General features: G+C 28.8%; 1 protein-coding gene across 1 annotated transcript; it reads right to left on the bottom strand.

Annotated features, from left to right (window-relative positions):
* Positions 1-166: 166 nt before the first annotated feature.
* On the bottom strand, positions 167-20,972 carry LOC111031798. The gene is made up of 9 exons (XM_022311897.1): positions 20,226-20,972; positions 12,235-12,430; positions 11,110-11,227; positions 9,789-9,877; positions 8,627-8,697; positions 8,434-8,536; positions 8,026-8,359; positions 6,684-6,803; positions 167-5,466 (listed from the first exon to the last, which is right to left on the bottom strand). The coding sequence occupies exons 1-9, from the start codon at positions 20,338-20,340 to the stop codon at positions 445-447; spliced, it is 6,168 nt and encodes a 2,055-aa protein (XP_022167589.1). The 5' UTR covers positions 20,341-20,972; the 3' UTR covers positions 167-444.
* Positions 20,973-21,444: the final 472 nt, after the last annotated feature.

The raw sequence follows: 21,444 nt of genomic DNA, 5'->3' as shown, positions 1-21,444 counted from the left end.
TATCCCTCCTATTGTGATTGATTTTTTTTGTTAGGAATTTATGATGATAGTTATTAGAAAACATTGTATTTTAAGACTGTGATAAATTCGTTTAAAACAAAATATAGATAATAAATGCAAAAATGTTATTCTTGGGTTTTCAAAATAAATTGTGTAGAGAAAATTTATTTTTATTTAGAAAAGTCATACCTATTTTTAAATTTGAATGAATATTATGTTTCAAAACATAATTAAAGTGTAAATTTAATTTAATAAATATGAAGAAAGAAAATGAGCAATCTTAAATTATCACAGTTTGTTAAAAAGTAAATAAAAATCACAGTATGTTACAAAAAACATTTTTTTAAATAAACTGTCAAAGTTTTTTTTACTATTGTTTAAAATTGTATAAGCTTGGAATGTTAAGCTTTGATGGAAAAGTAAAACTTAAGTTAATAAATATCATCAACGCTTTCCCTTTTTTTTCTTATCTTTTTTTTTATCATGTTTCTTTTTCTTTTTTCTTCGACTATTGTGGACAATATCTGTTTCTGGATCTTCTGGTTCAGTCATAGGAGGTTGTATAGTTTCACTCAATAAGCAAGTTGTGGAAATATTATTTTTATTAGAGTCCAAGAGTGAAATATTGTTAGCAGTAGTATCAGCTGAAGAAATATTATTAACTGTAGTGTCAATTATGGACATTTTATTAGCCTTAATGTCGGTTGTTTTAATATTAGAGTTTTTAACAGTTTTATAGTTAGTAGTTGCAGTGCTTGACACTGTCAAAGTATCTGTAGTTTTAGTAGTTGTAATTGAAGTAGTACTGTTGTACCTATGGCGGTTTGAGATCATCATTAAGTTATGAGCAGCATTTACTGCTTCTAAACTATCATCTAACAAAGCATGCTCAGGTACAGCAGTAGCAACCGTTTCAACCAAAGACGGTATACTGCAATCTGATGACGGTGAATGAGGCACAGAGTTAATTGATAAACTTGGAGAACAAAATGGCACAGAATTATCTGATGGCATATTTACAGGTGAGCCATAGTATGAATTTGTTGAAGAATTTGGAAACTGAGCACTAGGAACTTGAAGATATGCGTGAGGAAATTCTGTATACATTTGTCCATCAGAATAATAACGAGACATATTATGATTATGTTTCAGGCCTCTATCATTCAAAGTAGAACAAGAGTCCAGAGAGATCCCATGTGATGTTGTAGGAAAATTGCTTAAAATGGGTTGATGAGAAGAACTGGTTAGATTTCCAATTGATGATTGACGTGATGTACTAGGTGAAGTCTCTGCAGCAGCTTGATGTGATGTGTTAGATATATTTTCATGAACATATTTTAAAGACTGGTTAGTTAAATTTAGGTTCATTGATTGATATGAAGGACTAAGAGAATTTTTTACAAAATACCTATTTATTTCATTAGGGAAATGTTCTTCATCGCACTGATGTGAAGTAACTAATAAGTTTTGGTTAGGTGGGTGGTATGATGAATTAGACAATTCTTCCAATACATGTTTTGGTATCACTTTATTAGGTACTTGTAAATATTGATAAGAATGAAGATGTAAGTCTTTATTAAAACATTTATGTCCTATATCAAGTTTTTTTTTACATTCAGAATTCAATGATTTATTATTATCATTAACATCTGAATAACTTTCACATGCATTTCGTAAATTTTGAGAATTGATTTTCACATCTTTATTTAATGGAAAAATAATTGTAAAAGCATGTTTAAAACGTTTTATATGTCTTTCCATGTCTTCTATCATCTGAGAAATAGACTGTTTTTCCACATCTTCTGCTGAAGTAAAACGCTGCGCCAAATGTTTTTTCCAACTTAATGATATTTGTGTATTGGTTGGCTGTTCATTTTCACAATTGTCTTCTTCAATACTTGGCTTTTTTCCTTCAACATATGTATGCAACATTTCTTGATTCTGATTTAATTTAGAATCAAAATCACCACAAATTTCACATAAGCACCGTTTAGCCAACTGTTCTAATACAGGTATATTAGGCCATGTTCTTGGATTTGAAGTCAATAACTGTTTATACTTATACTGAATATTGAAACGAAAGTCATCAAATGGTACAGTAAACTCATGTCGTAGCATTTCTGCATTGGAAGGTATAACACGGAAATGATGGCTGTTGGTACATTTTGGATACATGCATAAAAATAACTTGCCACTATTGAATAAGTAGTGGGCTGCTTCAAAACCATCAATGCCTAGTGATGTACTTGATTCTTTACTTTGACTTGGTATTTTAGTATTTCTATACATTTCTTGATGGTCAGTTGGTTCTGTTCTTGAATTACTTTCAAAATTGTGAACTGCTCGGGATTGAATTTGTGTTTTTTCATCAATGGAATCAGTTCCAGACTGAATGGTAGGTGAGAGATGATCCGGTGCAATGAAATTAGATAAGTCTTGGAACTGTTGGTTTGGCTGGATTAAAGTGCCGTTGTTAACTCTTTCGTTAAATGACAAACCAGTGCTTTGGTTAAGAATTTCATTTGGTGACAATTTTTGATTTAATTCTTCGTCGGTATAATTATACACAACATTTGAATTTCTTTTATAATCCTGACTTTGAGAGACTTCTAAAAGTTTTCCATTTGTAGATGTTTGACTTTTCGTTTTATTTAAAGGCCATTTATAATGAACTTTACAATTTTTACTTGACTGTAGCATTAAATGTGCCATATTCATCATCGACTGTTCTTCTTTTTGATTTGGATCTTCCAACAAACTTGGTCCTATTATCTGGTCATAACTTGAATATTGTAACCCATTATGTGGTGATATACGTTCTGGATTTTTATGTTGCAGTCTAAGAGGAGGATTTTCATATCTAACAGATGTATTACTATTAGATCTTGGATACTTATAAATAAGTCCATTATTCATAATTGACGAATTTTGATTAAGAACACCGTCATAACCATTAATTAATGTTTGTTTTATATTTGGATCATTATCAGTCGGTTGTAACATGGGATGAATATATTTATCGTTTGAACACATGTTAACACAATTTCTCTGTCTATTTTTAAAATGAATTAGATTGGGATCTTCTATGTTTCCATGATTTGTCATGTCTATATCTGATGAAACTCGGAAATCAGTAATTGGACTATAATATACTTGAGGAGGACTTTTATTTCCTAAAAACACCTTTTGTACATGAGCTTCATTCAAGTTAATTGGTATTACAGACTGTGTATTTAGATTAATTGGCATTGAAATCATTTCTGTTGGATCTGTATATATTTTTAATTTTTGCTTTTGATGATGGTTAGTTGTGTCAGACGGATTTTTAATGGTAGACCAATTACCACACTTTTCAAAACTATTAAGTGTATTAATTGATTTTAAGTCTGTTGATATTAGACTAGACATGGATAAATTATTCATACACAAATTATTATCTTTGGGTTCAGCACTGTTAATTCGTAAGTCCATTGAGTCTACATCACTAAATTCATCCGAAACTACATCTACAACATCATGTTTGTCTTTAGTACTTGATAAACCTCGTTCCATAACATTCATATCAGTTGATCTAGATTTGTTCATTGCAAAATTATACGAAGGTTGTTGTTCTATAATAGATTTTTTCTTTAACCCATTAAAACACATGTTCATGGAACTACTGTGATATATACTATTATTTGAATCATTTAATTCATGTGCTACATCTTTTGGAGACACAGTAATGGGGATAGGTTTGACAGTAACTGCCAAAGGTACTCGATTTACGTCATACACAGAACCATATGCTGAATTTGAAACTGAACTTTCACTAGGAGACAAAGCAGCAGTGTATGAATCTTCAGGGAATATTCTTGATTCAATTCGATTATAAGAACATGGCCTAGACATAATTGGAGTTTCCAACTGCATATTATTTAAAAGTTCAATTTCACTATTTCGATTAGCAACACGACTGGTGTTAATGTTAATTGAATTACATAAACCATTTAATTGTTGTAAAGAAGACTGAGAATGATCACAGTCAATATCATTATGATCATTGTGAGCGTGTACCAATGATATATCAGGAACCCATGAACTCTTATTCATAGGGATATCAGTTGAGTTAATAGAAACAGGAGATAACACATTCACTACTTCCAGGTCTCGAGTATTTGAATTGATAGCGTTTTCAACATAAGGATGTTCTATGTGAGACAATTTTTGGTCCATAGGCAAAGCATAAATTTGAGTATTTTCATTTTCATTGATAGATCGTCTGGATGAAACTAATTTTGATATTCTTTCTTCTGAGTTTCTTAGAGATAATATATGTTCAGTCTTTGGACTATTGTTACCTTCAGCATCAGAGCTTGTAGGTTCAATTTCCATTTGCTCAGAATTGTCAACCATTGGTTTAGATTCTGGAGAATATGGATTAGAATGAGACAACTTTAAGGGCCACTGTATGTCACTAGAAGGAGAAGCTGTACCTTCCTGATCACTATTTAAATCAATAATTTTAGGGCAATTTTCAATGCTTTCGTCTTTGTCACTGACAGTAAAATTACTCTGTGGATGTTTCAAATTTAAGACAGCTGTTATCGATAATTCAGGGTGTGATGTTTTTGTCACCCATTTGTTTTCTTTGACTGAAGATTCATTAATTTGATGAGAAACTCCATTTAAGTTTCGAGAGTTCTTTGGATTTTCAAGTACTGAGTTATCGTTATTTAAAGTGATTCGACTAATAGTTTCAATATTCGAGTTCTGACTATTAGAATCAATGATTTGATTTGAGTTGTAGTTTGACACATTTTTTTCATGCTTGGACTTTGTTCTGCAAACTTTTTTGTTTTTACTATTATCACTAGATGATGAATGATGATTTCTTTTTGATCCTTTGGAATAGGAACATTCAGGGCGATGAGAAGGACTTCTAATTTCAGAAATGTAATTCAATCTACTTGTATTATTATTAGATAGTGTGGGGTCAAATCTGCTCTCATCCTTGTATAAAACATGTTTTTCAGATGATTTTGATTTTTTCACATTAACTTGCATTTCATCTTCACTTGATTGATGTTTTACATTAGACGGGAATAATTCATGAGTAGCCATTAATGTTTTTAATGCGTCAACAGGAGATTTTTCATTATCATTACTTTTATCATTTTTGCTTTCATCAGCTATATTATTAGTTGATGAATTTATAATATTAGTTTTTTCCATACATTTTTTATCAGAATGTGAGAATTTTTCTATATTCCTGTGAGATTGATTTTCTGAATCTTCTCCAACGGGTTTTAACTTGCTTGAATTATCATTGATTGGAACAACACGAACTTCATCGGTTTCATCATCAATCTCAAGACATTCATACTTACTTGGGGTATAAAAATTATACTTAATTTTTCTCATTAAGCTATTACAGGAACGTGTAGTTGGTATAAGTGGTTTTAGAGTGTCATCAAAATTTTCACTCTGCAAAAAATAGCAATAAATTAAAATCAACAATATACAAGTCAAGAATTAATATTTATTACTATCGTACAACTTATCAACATTTGTATAAAACCTTATCTTAAAATTAATTAATTTGAATTAATTGAGTAAAATTAAGTTTTTAACTTTAATTTTTTTAATAAACCAACAACTATTGAATATATGTTAATATATATGTGTATATAATATGTTGTTAATTTTAATAAATAAGTTAGTTATTATTTTTATAATAATACCTAATAAAATATAGTAAAACTTAAAAATTATTTAAAATAAGGTAATTTTAATTTGTTTTGTAGTTTTGAATTTTAAAAATATGAAACAATATTAGTCTTCCAATACATTGAAAATAATGAATAGAAATAAAGGAAAAAAGAGCTAATAGTATGTTAACAACTGAAGAAATATTAGAGATAGGACGCTGAACTGTGCATATAAAAGTAGTACAGAATTATCACATCCGCCAGAATACACGTCAGTAGTAGTGATGTCACTTTTACATGTAAAGCATTAGGAATTAATTGGTATTTTATTATTATAATCTAAATGGTAAAAGAAAGAAATAATTACTATAGGTTTTTATAAGACCAAATTTTTGTTGATTAAATACATGTTTCCAATAATATCTAAATTCTAGATAAAGAGATTCAATTGTTTTTAATAAATACTTTCAAATTTGATATACCTATATATATATACAATTTGAAAGTGTTTATTAAAAACAATATTATATCTAAAGGTCGTATATTTTTAGAAACACATTTACTCTATCATAGAAAATTTGGTCTTAAAAATGTTTATAGTAATTATTCATAAGCTTCACCATTTACATAATAATAATAATAATAATAATTAATAATAAAATCAATAAATTTCCTATGTTTTACATATAAAAACGACATAATTTCTCTCAGGTGGGCATTCTAGCAGATGCAATAATTTCGGACCATATTTCTTCGGTCACGCCAGTCATGTTCAGTGGCCTCCCTCTAATGTTCATGCAAAAAACCAATGAATGAATAATAATCATAATCAAATAATATCTATGTCCGATACATTATTATTTATTATTACTGTTCATTTTAATATTTTAAATAGAAATAATTTATCGACTACCCTGCATAAAATAAATGTTCAAATGTTTTCTAGTATACAACAATTACAGCAATATTATCAAAGCTAAAATAATTTCTTACCCAATTTTTCAAAACTTCAGTTCCCGAAATCTCAAATAAATCTGGCCGCGACAATTTATTCTGTTCTTCAATTGGTTTCAATAATATAGGAATATCTTTTCTTGAAGTATCCAATATATCCTAAAAGTAATGAGTATTATTAAATCATTTTTATTGGTTAGTAGATAGGTTAGACTTGTACATACAAGCAAAACAATTATTGACCAAACCATAAAAAAATCTTACATTAGCCGGTACACATCAAGAGCATGACCAGTCTCGCAGACAAAACAACCACACCTCACCACACCACACCGAGCGTCAAAGTCATCATTCAAATTTTTGTGATCATATTTCTCCAACTGTAAACAATCTCACACTAGTATTCCTCAAACAATCTCACTTTACCGAGCTGTAGAACGGCCTCCAGATTTTTGTGGAACTTACCAAAAGCCAGTTGCACAAAACAAATTCTAAATCATTCAAAGCACAGTCTTGCTATTAAAGCACACGGATTATAAGTAAGCCTCTTTTATTTGTTATTTATATACTGAAAACCAGTAACAGTGTGTTTTTAACCTGATGAAATACTAAAAATTGGAATTATTATGTCTTAACAAACCAGAAACTAGAAAATTATTTGGTAAAAAAAGCTGTTATACATCATTGACTACATAATTTACTTTGTATTAGTGCTCAAGCACGGCAGCATCCTAATACTCAAATACATAGTTAAATATACAGTTAAATAATTAGACTTTTAATCTACTTTTGTTTTTGTTTAATTGCCCATTTAACTTAACTAATAATTGTGATTTGTACCATTTAAAATTAACAATCAAATCTGATCAGTCAACTGACCAAAAATAATTTTTCTGTATGTACAGTTAAAAAAAAATTTAAGAAAAATATAATGTTTAAATAATTGTTTACATTAATACTATATAAATTAATTAATTTCAGATTTAATGAATGATAAGAAAATTTAAAATAATTTCAAACATTTTCATTAATTAAAGAATCTCTACATTCACGCGATGTAAATTTTTATTTAGTGCGTAGTAAAGATAGACAGAAATATTATGAAGTATATACTGTGCGATTAGTTTAATGTACAGCAAACATGTAGAAGCTGTACTGCCTGTACTGAATGAATATACTATGTTAACAATCAACTCGATAATTCTATTTTTTTTTTTACTCCTAAAGTATAAGTTGTGTTTGAGGCATATAACTCAAAAATTACAAAAGTCAAATTTAATTATTATCCTCTTTGAGATTTGAGGTTTCGATACTCGATTATCTATGTGTTTAGTTGAATACAGTTTAATAATTAGTTTATATCATTTAAATCAAAATTTACCTTGTAACACTCCTTAAGTGACAAATTGGCACCATATAAAACAAAAGTAACATTTTTTAAATCTCTTTGTATTGTATCTGGTGTTCCATTTGGAGACATTGTCAATTTTGGCCAGTTAGGCCAATTATATTTTTCATGTTGAGTCATAAAATCATTTGGAACATTCAACCCTCTCAATAATAATCTTAAATTTTCCAGTTCTTTCCTTTTAACGGAACCAGCCATACCCGGTGAGGAGTGAATTATTTTTTTCCACAATTTAAAACATAAAATATATCGCATATAAGTTAGAAAATTCATTTTTTTGGGTATTGGATGTTCAGATAGTAACTTTCTGTAAATGACACATTAATTAAATCATTAAAAAAGTTATTAAACATGAATAATGATTGATAATAAAATACTAACTTAAAAACTGGAAGCATTATTGATCCTAAATTAATATTAACAGAACCATAAAATACATAGTATAATTGGAATACTGAATCAAACATATAATCAAGTTTCTGATCTAAAATAAAAAATAAAATTAATATAATACATTTTAGACAGATTTATGAATTAAAATATTAAAATATTAATATTTTATTTTATACTTTACCTAAAAAAACAAATATCATTGTATTTATTTTACTTGAAGTTTTTTTGTGAGATGAGTTTTCTTTATAACGCCTATAAAATATAATTAAAAATGTAAATAATGTAATAAAAATAAATGATACATATTTAACTTAAAAATACAATTTTTACATTTTATGTTATAAGTTATAAGTTATACTTTAACCAATTGCAATAAATATTTAAGGTGATTAATACTTAAATTTTATAATAATCGATTATTTGATTAATTTGTATTAGCCAACTAGTCGAAAAAGGTAATAGAAATAATGGGTAGAAATATCTCCATAAGCCTTTAGAGAAAGGTAGAATGTTGATCATCAACGTATACATGTATCATAAAATTGTCAAACAATTAATCATCTAATTGTTTATAGTATTTAAATACTTGATACACAACTTTTTATACATTAATTATTATGTATCTACACTTGTATTATATCAGTTTAAACTTTTTTTGTGCGATTTCATATTTAGTATTATAAATCTGATCATATAGGTGTATCCTTTGAAAATTAAAATTTAATATTTTTAAAGTAGTGGTCATTTATAATAACTATTTTTTTTTTTTAATCGCCTTCCCTACATTCATAATCATTATTTTAAATACTTGTAATTAAGTTTTATTTTACTAATTGATTTTGTATTGTTTTATTATGAATTTATTAAACCACCAGAGTATTAGATAAAGTGTAATATATAATACGGATATTTTAGATTTTAATGACATTTATTTTTGGTCTTAAAATTAGGTACTTCTCTATCTGACCCACGTACAAGATAGACAAGACACACTCAAGCAGAATTATTTTTTTTTAATGTTTTTGATTAATCTTAAAGTAAGTCACAAACCACAAAAACGATAGAAAATATATATATTGAGGGTAGACATAACAATTTGTCTAAATTTTGTTTCAAAACATCATTTAAATAAACACAATTTTTTTTTATTTGAATGTTGAATACAAAGTCAAATAATAATAAAATACAATGTCATGCCCTTAAAAATATTATTCTCTATAATTTTTGTAATTGGTTTAACTAAAAAATCATAAAAAACGATTTTAGGTGTCTTATCTATGTTATGTGTGAGTCTAAGAGAAAACAAATACTGTACTGACATCATATTAAGCATTAAAACTTACTGAGATGACATTAGTTTCAAATCTATGTAATATGCCAACAATGAACTCATTTTGTCATAATATATAACATCAAAAGTATCCCCTTTATCCTGCAAATAAATAATAATATATAAATACAAATAATTTTAACACACATATTTTTCTTAATTTATGACAGAGTAAAAGCAAAAAAAAAATATTATAGTTAATAGTATAGATCTATAATATTTTTGTTCATAATGAAATGTAATATTTAAGAGAATTCCACAACCACTGGAATGTCAGTGTTTTACAAAAATAAACTATACCAAATTTAAGTACCGTAACTTTGTATATATTGATGGGCATGCAACCTTACATTATGGGACCAATGTACCTATTAGTCCTTAAAAAAAATACACTACTATATAGAACACACATATGTGAATGGTAAAGTAGGCCACATCCAATGCCAAATATTTTTTTTCTCGGCCCTTTTAAAATGTATATATACTGGATAATTCGTAAACGTAAACGTTTATATTAATTTTTTTCTATTGATATCTACAGGGGAAAAAAATTTCAGATACCTACAAAAAGCTCAAAATGAGTCAAAATATTATAAAAATGTTGAAATAAATATTTGGTGAAAATTCCAAGTATTTACAGATATTTTTGGATTACAACAAAATAAGATAATAGCTACATAAGAAATTTTGATTTCTGAATTTTAATTTGATGAATTACATCAAAATTCTAACTTTAAATGATTATAAATAAAATATATTGTGACACCAAGCCCACATGTGTAGTCTCCGTCTTCAAATGTACAATATAACATGAACTATTTTGCGAGGGATAAAACTATTCAGACTGTAGTCCAAGCTAAGCAACCAAATTTTCTTACTACTAACAGCAGAACATTAACTGTGCAACATCGTTTTTATTTATTCAATATCATATATACAAGAAAAGTTCTTATTGTTTAAAAATGCATTGTTTCAAACTTGAATAACTTTTTGTATTTGTGATATCGAAAAAATTTTTGATGTTGCACAGTAAATATTCTCCTCTTTATAGTGTGAAAATGTTGTTACTTAGCTTGGACAACAGCCTGAGTGGTTCTATCTTGCAAAAAAACAGTTATTGTTATATTGTACGTTTGTTAGACAGAACCAACACATGTGAATGTAGTGTCCTCTTAATATCAATAAAAACCTTTTATACTGTTTTTACTAAATTAAACACAAACAAATATAATTTTAAATAACTATAAAATGGCCCTACATAATTTCCAATTTTAAAAATTATTAACTTATTTCTATTAATGAAAAATACAAATACAAATATATAATACACTTACTCTTTTTACGGTTTTATAGTATCCTCGAAAAAACAACATAGTTTGTTCTAGATAAGATTTCAAAAGAGTTGATTTATTAATTTTATTTCTGCAATCAACCATTTCTGGGGCTATATTCCTGTAAAAAAATAAAGTCTCATTATAAATAAATATAAGTAAAGTTACTACAAAATAGATATAGAACTAATAATTTTGAGTAAAAATTGGTCAAAATTCTCTGTTTTTATTTTAGATGATTCATTATACCAGTTTACTCAGTAAAATATTGAATACTACATTCAACTTTCAAAGTACTTTTTCTATTTAAAATAGGGAATACACATAATTTCTAATTAAGAGGACACTACCCATGCGTTTATGGTCTCCGCTTTACAAACATACAACATGACATATTTTCATTCCATAGTTTCTGTAGTTTGCTGTTAGTTTTTATACTAGATTGAATTGACCTTTAAACTTTTAGGCAATAACATTATCGGGGGACGAGGTGACCGAGTGGTCTGACTCTTCCGCAGCGACGCAGCCGGTCGCCGTTCGATCCTCGGCCACCGGGCGGCATTTTTCTCCGGACAAGTCGCGGTGATCGGAGAGCAAGTGCTGCCATCCCCCACCCCCGGGGCATGGCAGAAACCTACGGGTGCCCCATTCGAAATTCTGCCAAAAACAAACACACACGTGTTCCCCCTACCGTTCCAAAAACCTACAAACCATCAATACAAAAACCTACAGGTACCTACTAATAGCTAATGGCCACAGTTGCCGGGCTCAGGATCAAAAAAAAAAAAAAAAAAAAAAAAATAACATTATCTGTGCTTAAGCGTGAGCAAATTTTTAGATATTTTAATTTTCTAGCAAGATATGGGCATGAGAAATATGTGATAATTAATTCTAATATCTCACTTGAAAATTAATATATAGATTAAAAGCCAAAGCTTAAGAACAGATTATGTTCTTACTTAAAAGTTTGAAAATATTTCAATTCACTCAAATATCAAAATTAACAGCACACTATTGAAACTAGTGAACAAAATGTTGGTATGTAGTAATTGTGTAAGACAGACACAACAAATGCATGGTAACGTCCTCTTAAGTACCCTAATTTCATAAGATAATTTAGGTACTTACAGAACAAAAAAATTGAATAACCCAATAAAAAGTTCTGGATTAGTGGAGCATGACATCTTGCGGCATTCCAACCGAAAACCAGCTAACCATTTAATAAATGACATTTCCACCAATGTTTCTTGACAATCCACATACTTAGGAAATTTGTCTGAAGTTGTTGGTGTGTTCTTAGTATTTTCATCAACATCTGAATCAACTACAATAATAACAAGTTAATAATACATATAATTAATATATTATATAAAATTACAATTTACATGTGTAAATAGTAAACATTTGGTATTGTAGTTTATCATAGGTAACAGTTAAGAGACAATAAATCATGATTTCACCAAAACATAATGTTAAATTATCATAAACGGAAAAACATTTGTTTTATAGATATACTAAATACATAGGTAAGTATTAGTATAAAATAATGTTTTTTTGTAATGTAAAAATAAACGGTTTAAATTACCTATATATAGTTAGTCATAGCATGTACACATTGTACACAAATAATTTTCTTTTTCTATAATACATTTTAACATTAAACTTTTTACATTTTAAGTTGATCTAATTTTTAAAATGTCTAGATACTATATTGCTTAAATATTTTTAACGTAAAAACATGTTTATTTTGTTAGATGTTAAAATTAGTTATGTTATTAAATTTTATCTTGGAATACGAAATTATGCGTTTATACATTAATAAAATCATTCACAGAAACAGATTAAGTAATTTAAGCTTACTCTAATAAGTAATAACCAATACTTTTCTTAGATGTCGAGTATTTAACTTCATTATCATTATTAATTTTAAACTCATTTTAAAATAGCTAGTTAAGATTTGATTCCATACGTAATCGATAATTACATTAGAAAATAGTATTTCATTTGCAAAAATAGAACGAATAAATTATGCTGCAATAACTTTTAATTGATATTATAATTTGAAAAAATATATATGCAACAGAAAGCCCTTAACAATATAGGTATGAAACAGTAGATAACTTGCACTTATTACTGGTGAAAAATAAAAAGGTAAAAAATAATAGATAAATGCCCAATAATCATAAATATATAACAGTGGCAACCTTTCAACAGGGTTTATAATTGAACCTCCAATTTAGCATAACTCAAATTCTCAGATTTTTACAAGATTATAATTCAAACTCAGAAGTTGTAGGAGATGTATATATTATTAGATATAAACTGCTCTTGATTTATAATAGACCAAGCTAGAAATCTATTCAATATAACAAGGAGTTTAAAAATCAAAAATTTTAAATGCATAATTTGCATATTACCTCTAAAAATTTTAGAAAAAAATGAATATTTCTTAATATTTGAGCAAAGCGAATGTATAATATTCAGTAAGAATATTGATATTTTTATTTTATTAAGTAACATGTATTATTTAGGTATCAATATTATTTTTTCATTTCAATAATTAACATCGCCAACTGGCAACAAATTTTCCAAGCGACCGATTTTTCTTTTTAATTTATTTCATAAAACAATTGTCAGTATAGAAATATTCTAACAATAGAAAAAGTTCAATAAATAATAATAAGATAGGTAGGTATAAAAATATGTTAACGTATATTTATTTTACTTCCAAGCCCTAAATTCATAATATATATTATCTAATTTGATAACAGAACTTGTTTTCAGAAAGATCATTTCACAATAATCATAATCCTAAATTGATTTATTTTGTTTGAATTAGTCATTATTAGGTTATGGATAAATGCATATAATTATATAAAATAGTATGTAAGTGGGCAAAGTTATCCAGATTATTAATAGAGCAAGGAGATACAGAGATTTCCATACCTGAACAATATCAATAGTTTGATAATATTTAAGTTTTTGAAAAAAAATTGAAGGGCTATCGAACTAGTTGACACGCAGGGAAAACAAAATCCAACCAAAATTTTTATTTGACACGCTGGTACAAAAAAGTTAGCCATCCCTGTACTAGGTAATAATTTTTAATCAAAGAAAGATAGTTTAAAGCATATTTCAGATGTTACCAAGTAAAAATATGCTTTACTGTCAATAAATATAATACTCAACATTATAAATGATTAATTTAAAAATACTAGTTTAAATCAATTGACCACTGTTAAAATAGTCTTTAATTCATTATTAAATTGACCTTGGTTAATAAGCCTAGAGAAGAAAACATAATCATTTTGCATTATTATATATTTAGGTCAGTATTATAATAGTAGGCATATAACTTAAAGTTTAGAAGTATTATGAATCAACTTTCAACTTTACAAAACCAATTCCTAATACAATCATAATAAAGGTTTTTTATAAACATACAAACAGTAGAAAAAACTTGAGATGAAACAATATAGCAATTTGCAATATTCAAAACCAAGGTAAATCAACATTTTAAAAATTATGATCTCAAAAAAAATTTGGGCGATTCACTAGTTTTTAAATTATGACACTTTGAAATCCATATTATATTTAATTCATTAGATACGACTTTGGGTAGACAGATGACCTAATGAGTTTATACTTAACCTTTAAGTAGATGAGTAACTTTAAGGCAATAACCTTGTTACTTAAGGCATGACAATGCTCCATACGATAATTGGATCCAGTTGCCAATCAATTTGGTAATAAGCTAACAATATTAGGAGGTTTTCAAAATAAAAAATTGTTAAGCAGGTGCTCTGCTCTACAGTAAAGGTGCCGAGTGTACCTCGTCATTGAGAACTACATTGTAATCAATGTGTTAAATTTGAATTTAATGATAAGTTATTGTACACAATGAAAAACGATTCTGAATGCAGATTGTCTAACCAAGGTTAACAAATAATTATTTAAACAATATTAAAATTTTAACAATTTCTCTTTTTTTTAATTCCAGACTATCTTGAAAAGTACTGGAAATGTTTTACTTTTGACCTTTATAGTCAAAGATCAAAACATTTTTTCTATTATAAAAAAAACACATCATTGTGAAATTGAAAAATTCATCACTCCACTCAGAATCTAAAATCAAAAAAATTGATTGGTAAACTGCAATTATGAGAAAATCAAATAAAAATCGATGACACTCCACACACGATGGGCACTTATATTTGGTTATATAATATTGTCATGGAATCATAGATTTCTAGAAACAATGATAGCACAATTAGAATGACACCCCAGATTAAATAAGATTAGTATAAAAAGGGAGGTACATCAAATCAAAATGTTAAATGAGTACCTAACATCAAATTATCAAATAATTAGGTATTAAGAATAAATAATTTAATTGTTTTGTAGGATTACAGAGCTTTCGGTGAAGTTTGATAGGGGGAGTGCTTGATCACCACAACATCCTAATACTCAGCGCCCGTGGACTAATGGTTGCTGTTAAATACAGAACAGTTGCAACATATTTTGGTTTGATAAAATAAATATTTTGAAAATAGATCTACCGTTATTGATGATTACCCAATGGAAATGTTTTGACATTTCCAATCAGAACAAACTGCATCTCTACACATTATTCTGTTACTAAAATTAAATTAACAACTACAATCAAGCATTTAGTAGAACGTGATTTAATTTATTTTATAAGCCTTAGGCAAACGTGTATTTTAATTCAATAATCACAAAAGTAGTATTAGGAAACTTAATGGTTAATATAAATTGGGAATTAAGAATCAACTTTAAATGTAATTTAAAAAGTGGACAATTATTTATACGGCGAATCTTAATTATAAATATATTAGGTGTATTGAGATAAATACATTGTTAAAAATAGATATAAAATTCCGATTAGATTATTCGAAACTACTAAGTGAATTTTTTTATTATATTTAATAGATTGGATGTAGAAGTAATTTATATCTATTTTAACACAGTGCTGCAACTAGTGTGATGGATCTGAAAGGGTTTGAGTTAATGAAATCATATCCTTAACTGTTGACCTCAACACCATAAAATAAATTAAAATCTTTTATCTCATTGCAAGAAGATATTAATTTATTGAGTGGTGACTTAAGCCCTTGTATATAAAACAAGGTAGGAGAGTGAAGGGAAAACTTTAACACATTATTTGATATCTATCCTAAGGTTTTCGATAATCTATTTAGAAGATTATATAGCACATCAATAAACTTCCTTATCAACTCTAAATTTTCAATTTGAATTCCCTAACAAAGTTCTCTAATCCGGTCACCCAGCTAACATCGTAGAATACATATAAAACATCTGAATGTAACATATGAATATATGACAAAATTGAGCTCACAAAAACAAATTAATAATGATTTTAATAAGTTACTAAAAGAAATAAATTGTTAGAAAAACAGTTTAAAATGTAATAAATTATTATTATTTCTGATTGGGCACTCGTAGATTTTGCCATGCCCGGTTGGGAAGATGGCGGTCTCGCCGCCTTAAGTTGCCTGCCCAGAGAGCGACATCGCCCGTGGCCGAGATTCAAAGCGGCAACGGTGGGCGTTATAACTGACGCCTTAGTCCGCTCGGCCACCCCCTCCCCTAATGAATGTAAGAACAAATAAGTAATTTTAGGCGTAGTGCTTGCAGGATTAGAACTAAAAACATGATAATGGATACTCTTTAACTATAATTGTGCACTGCTAATTATCTACAAAAGTTAAAAATATGGCTATATATTGTACATAAAGCTAGGTACCTATGTTGAGCAATGAAATAAAAAGTTTCATACATAACAGTACCTGTTTAGAATAAAATAAAAATTGAAATTGCAATTGTATACAAAAATGTTAAAATTAAAATATATTATATTATTATCCTGAATCGCATTTTTCGGGGACTATTTTGTATTGGAGCATGTATATTTTATTTCAGAATATTCTAGGTAACTAACTATTTAATATCAGTGGTGGATTTGAAAGATAAGATTAACACAATTTTATAGAAATATATCAACACTATTTGGTAACCTATGACTTTAAAAAAAGACAATTGTATATATGAGATCCTTTATGAGATTAATATGAACACCATATCCAAACAATTATAAATTAAATCATTTTGATCTTATTAGGTGTTATTAATAATAGTAAACATATAATATGCATATTAATTTTTTTTTACAAGCTACAAAATAGAACACAAGTTGGATTTTCTAATCATTTTTAAGTGTCCAAAATTTTTCCATTTAATAATAACCAATATTTGATTATCATTCCAATAATAGTTATTTTTCATGATGTTTTATTACCAACATAAATAAATGAATGATCTCTTAGTTTTATAACGAGCAACAAATTCAGTTTGAGTACACCCCAGTTTTTAACAATTATTTAAAAAACAACAAGTTTAACATTTTACATAACATAGTACCTACTATTTTCCAATTAGATATTTAATTTTAATTTATTTCATTTAGTTTGAAGACATCAATACTACATTTTTTATTTTGTTTCTTAATGCTCACCAGAATGATGACCATTGAAAAAGTCAAGTACCTACTATAATAACATAAGTACCTACTATTAAAAGTAATTGTATCATTTATCTATGTTAAATAAAATAAAATTTTAATGGTTTTGAACTATTTAGTTAGACATTAATTATAAATGAGTGGATAAATTTCATAGGCATTCTTCTTAACTGCATTAATATTATTTTGAGCAGAATTGTAGGTATGTACTTAATATTTATACCTTATTGAAAACATTATTATTTATTATAATATAGGTGAAATAAGTAGGTACATTACAAAATATTGTTCATTAAATCATTAAAAATAAATTATTTACGATTAGAGCTCAGAAATTAATGAATTTATAAAGGTAAGTACTTACATATTTGTATGGTTAATTAATTAATATAAATGAATGGGATGAGCCCTTATAACATTATAAAACACAATACATATGTACTTAATACATACTAAAAGTAATCAACAATATAAAAAAATTGAATTAAAAATAGTTTAGGAGTGATGGACCTCATTGGCTAACTGCATCATTTGCAAGACTGGTTTTGTTTTATAAATAGTTAGTTGCACACATCGAGACTGGAATGAAGAAAATTTACACAAGATAGCACTTGGGACCTTAAAATTGACCCTAGCTAATAGATCAGAAAAATTAACCTCCGTATTTAAAATTCATTAAAAAAAATTACAAATTGTGAATACTTACGTATTCACGCATTAATTAATTTAATTTTAAGAATTATCTTAGTACTTATCTACGTGGTAATTTATGTTTTAAAAAAAACAGCTAGTGTAAGTGTATGTACATGTGTTTTAATAATGTTTTAATCATAAATTAAGTTGTATCAAAGTAGGATATTTTTTCTCCGTATTTGACCTTGGTAAAGATTTAAACGACTTTCAAATTTAAACTTAAAAAGTTTTAAAATATTATTAAATGATTTAAATGTAAATTAGTTTTTCTAAAATTTAAGCCTTAAAAGCATACTTTAGGTAAGTAAATGATTAAATACAAAAGAAGTTATGAGACATTATTAAGACAAACAGATAATGTTGTTTAGAAAAGAAACGTTTAAATTGAAACTTATTAATTAGGGTTCATGTTGCTTAGGCTATTAACATATTTAATCTTAAACAATGCAAGTTAAAATATTCATATGCATGATATGAGTAATTATGAACCTGGGGGTCTGTGGTCTTATTTGTAATATTTTTCATAAATCAAAGCTTTATTTAATAAAATGTATTCGAAAATATGTATTCTGAGTATCCCTGAGAATATTTATATTGCTTGTAATTATAATTATTCCTAATGTATTAGTAAGTTAGGTATTAATTATTAAAAATATACCATTGAAAACTGATTATACTTACTATATGTATCTCTTCTATTTTATTATGCACTTATGGCAAAATAGTCCAAAACAAGTGTAAAAATAAACTTATGGTTTTAATTTTATTTTTTAGAATAATTACCCTGGTAGTGGCTATAAAATCAAAACCTTACCTGGGCCTATGAAGAATGCATTACTTTTTAGGACTTCAGTCCTCCTAAATATCAGCCCTTAGTTGCACCACTGAAAATATTACTTATCTAGTTATCTACATATCTACTAAAGGTAAATACTATAACTATAATTGACAAATAAACAGCTACATCATAATTAAAATGTCACGATATTATTATTTTTCTTTTTAATTAGTAAATTATTTAAGGTAATTAAGTTTTCATTTCTAAATGTATATCAACAAGATAACAATAAAGAATAATTATTGTTATTCAATTGACAGACACTTAAACACAATTTATATTAGGTATATAATTAAAATGATACAGTACCAAAGTCCATAGCATATTTTATACTAGGCACTGTTTCTTAAGGACACAAACGGAAAAAAATATTTAAAATGCATGCCTAATACCAAACAATCATTCACCATAATTAGCTTTAAACGAAAACAACTGCTCTACTGAGACCATGTGTATATTGATAATTCTCAGCAAGCAGTACCAAAAAAAATAGAACAACGGTTGACTATAAAAGTGAAACAACCATAAACAATTAGGCACTTGAAAAAGAATCTGATGCAATTTAATATATTTATACCATTTTCCAAAATGTACAGTGGGACTTCTACCAGGATTGTTCTCAGTAAATACAACAGATAGGTAATACCTATCTATATTATGTGTAACATGTATATTAGCCTGGTATAGAAGTGTAACGAGTAAAAATGATAGTTCTTATAAAATTATTCATTTACGAGGACCAAAAGGTTTAAGTGCGTATTACTGTATGAAGTGAGATAGGTAATGAGTAATGACAAATAGAACATTGAGACGTTACACGATGGAATGTTTAAGCACAAGTGTACAACACGAACAAGTTATAAAACTATGCTTGTGCAGCATCATCAGTAGACGTGGAGCAGATGTATTCACTGAGAAACCACCTAGACAGCTGAACGGCCCAGTGTCTGGTCAATAAACCACTGGCTAGCCAGGAGTAATGGTGAAATCATGTTTGTAAAGGCAGAGCATGACATAAAAAACACTTACCTGTTTCGCTGTGAATCCTCTTTCGACTGCAGTCTACCGTCGCAGTGGGCTCGATGGTGCTGATGGACATTGACAAGGATGTCGATCCCTCTTCGTGCTGCCGGTGAACAGCCATCGTATCACCGGTGATCTGGACAACACCACTCTTACTAGGCGCCAACAGTGGACCTCAATAGCATTGATTCGCTGTGCAGGACTGCCTGAAACTTGGTGCTCAGCAACAAGCTGTGGCAGTGGTCGACGTCTCGCAGATGAAGAATATCGTCTGACTGACCGACCGTCCGTCTGTCCGTCGGACTGACTGACTGGCAGGCAGGCGGTAACGTCCGTCCGACTGAGCACAACCTATCGGTAAGCTCGCGGAACAGTCATTGCTCGATGTAAGTCTCCGTCACTCCGGGGTCGCTTGTGAAGTAATGGCCGATGAATTGCTGCTGCTGCTGCGGCGGCGGCGGCTGCGGCGGCGGAACAGTGGACATTGGGGTCCAACGTGCGCGGCGACTAACAATTATTGTTTCGGCGCACGGCGGCGGCGACGACGGCGACAATTCGCTCCATCGCCGATCAAACAACCGAAACGTTCCGTTTTACCGAAAAGGCGAACAAGAACAATAGTAATAACTAATAATAATAATAATAATATCAACGAGTGACATCGGGGGACGGGACACCACTTACACCAGACGTACGTATATAGAGATATCAGATATATACCATGTACGAGTTTATATACATATACCTAAGCAATAACGTGATAGTGTATACACTCGTTTATATATATGTATGTATATAATAAGTATACAACGGGCGAGCGCGCCCTCTACAATGCGCGTGTGTGCAAGAACATTTATATAATAGTAATAATATAATATGTATGTGTGTACACTTCTTAGTATACCTCAAGTGTTCGCTTGTGCGTGTGTACAATGTGCATGCGTATGTGTGAGTAAATGAACATTTTTTTCCATGGCACTTCGGCGTTCGGCGTGCACACACACATACACGCACATACGCACACACCGACAGATGCACGGCGCTAGTGCGCTACGGTCCTACGAACACGGTCGTCGTCCACGGCGGCGGTGGGGGTGAGAAATATCTCGTTCGAACATGCGCAGTGCAGCCTCAGCGGGAATCAGCTGTTGCCAATGGCAACAGCGAATGGCGTTGCTCCGTCGCACGACGTCACACTGCTCCTCTCGGCGCGCGCGGTTGATTT

Source organism: Myzus persicae, unplaced genomic scaffold (genome assembly GCF_001856785.1).
Source record: "Myzus persicae strain clone G006 unplaced genomic scaffold, MPER_G0061.0, whole genome shotgun sequence".
Lineage (NCBI taxonomy): Eukaryota > Metazoa > Arthropoda > Insecta > Hemiptera > Aphididae > Myzus > Myzus persicae.
This window is presented reverse-complemented; position numbering and strand designations above follow the sequence as displayed.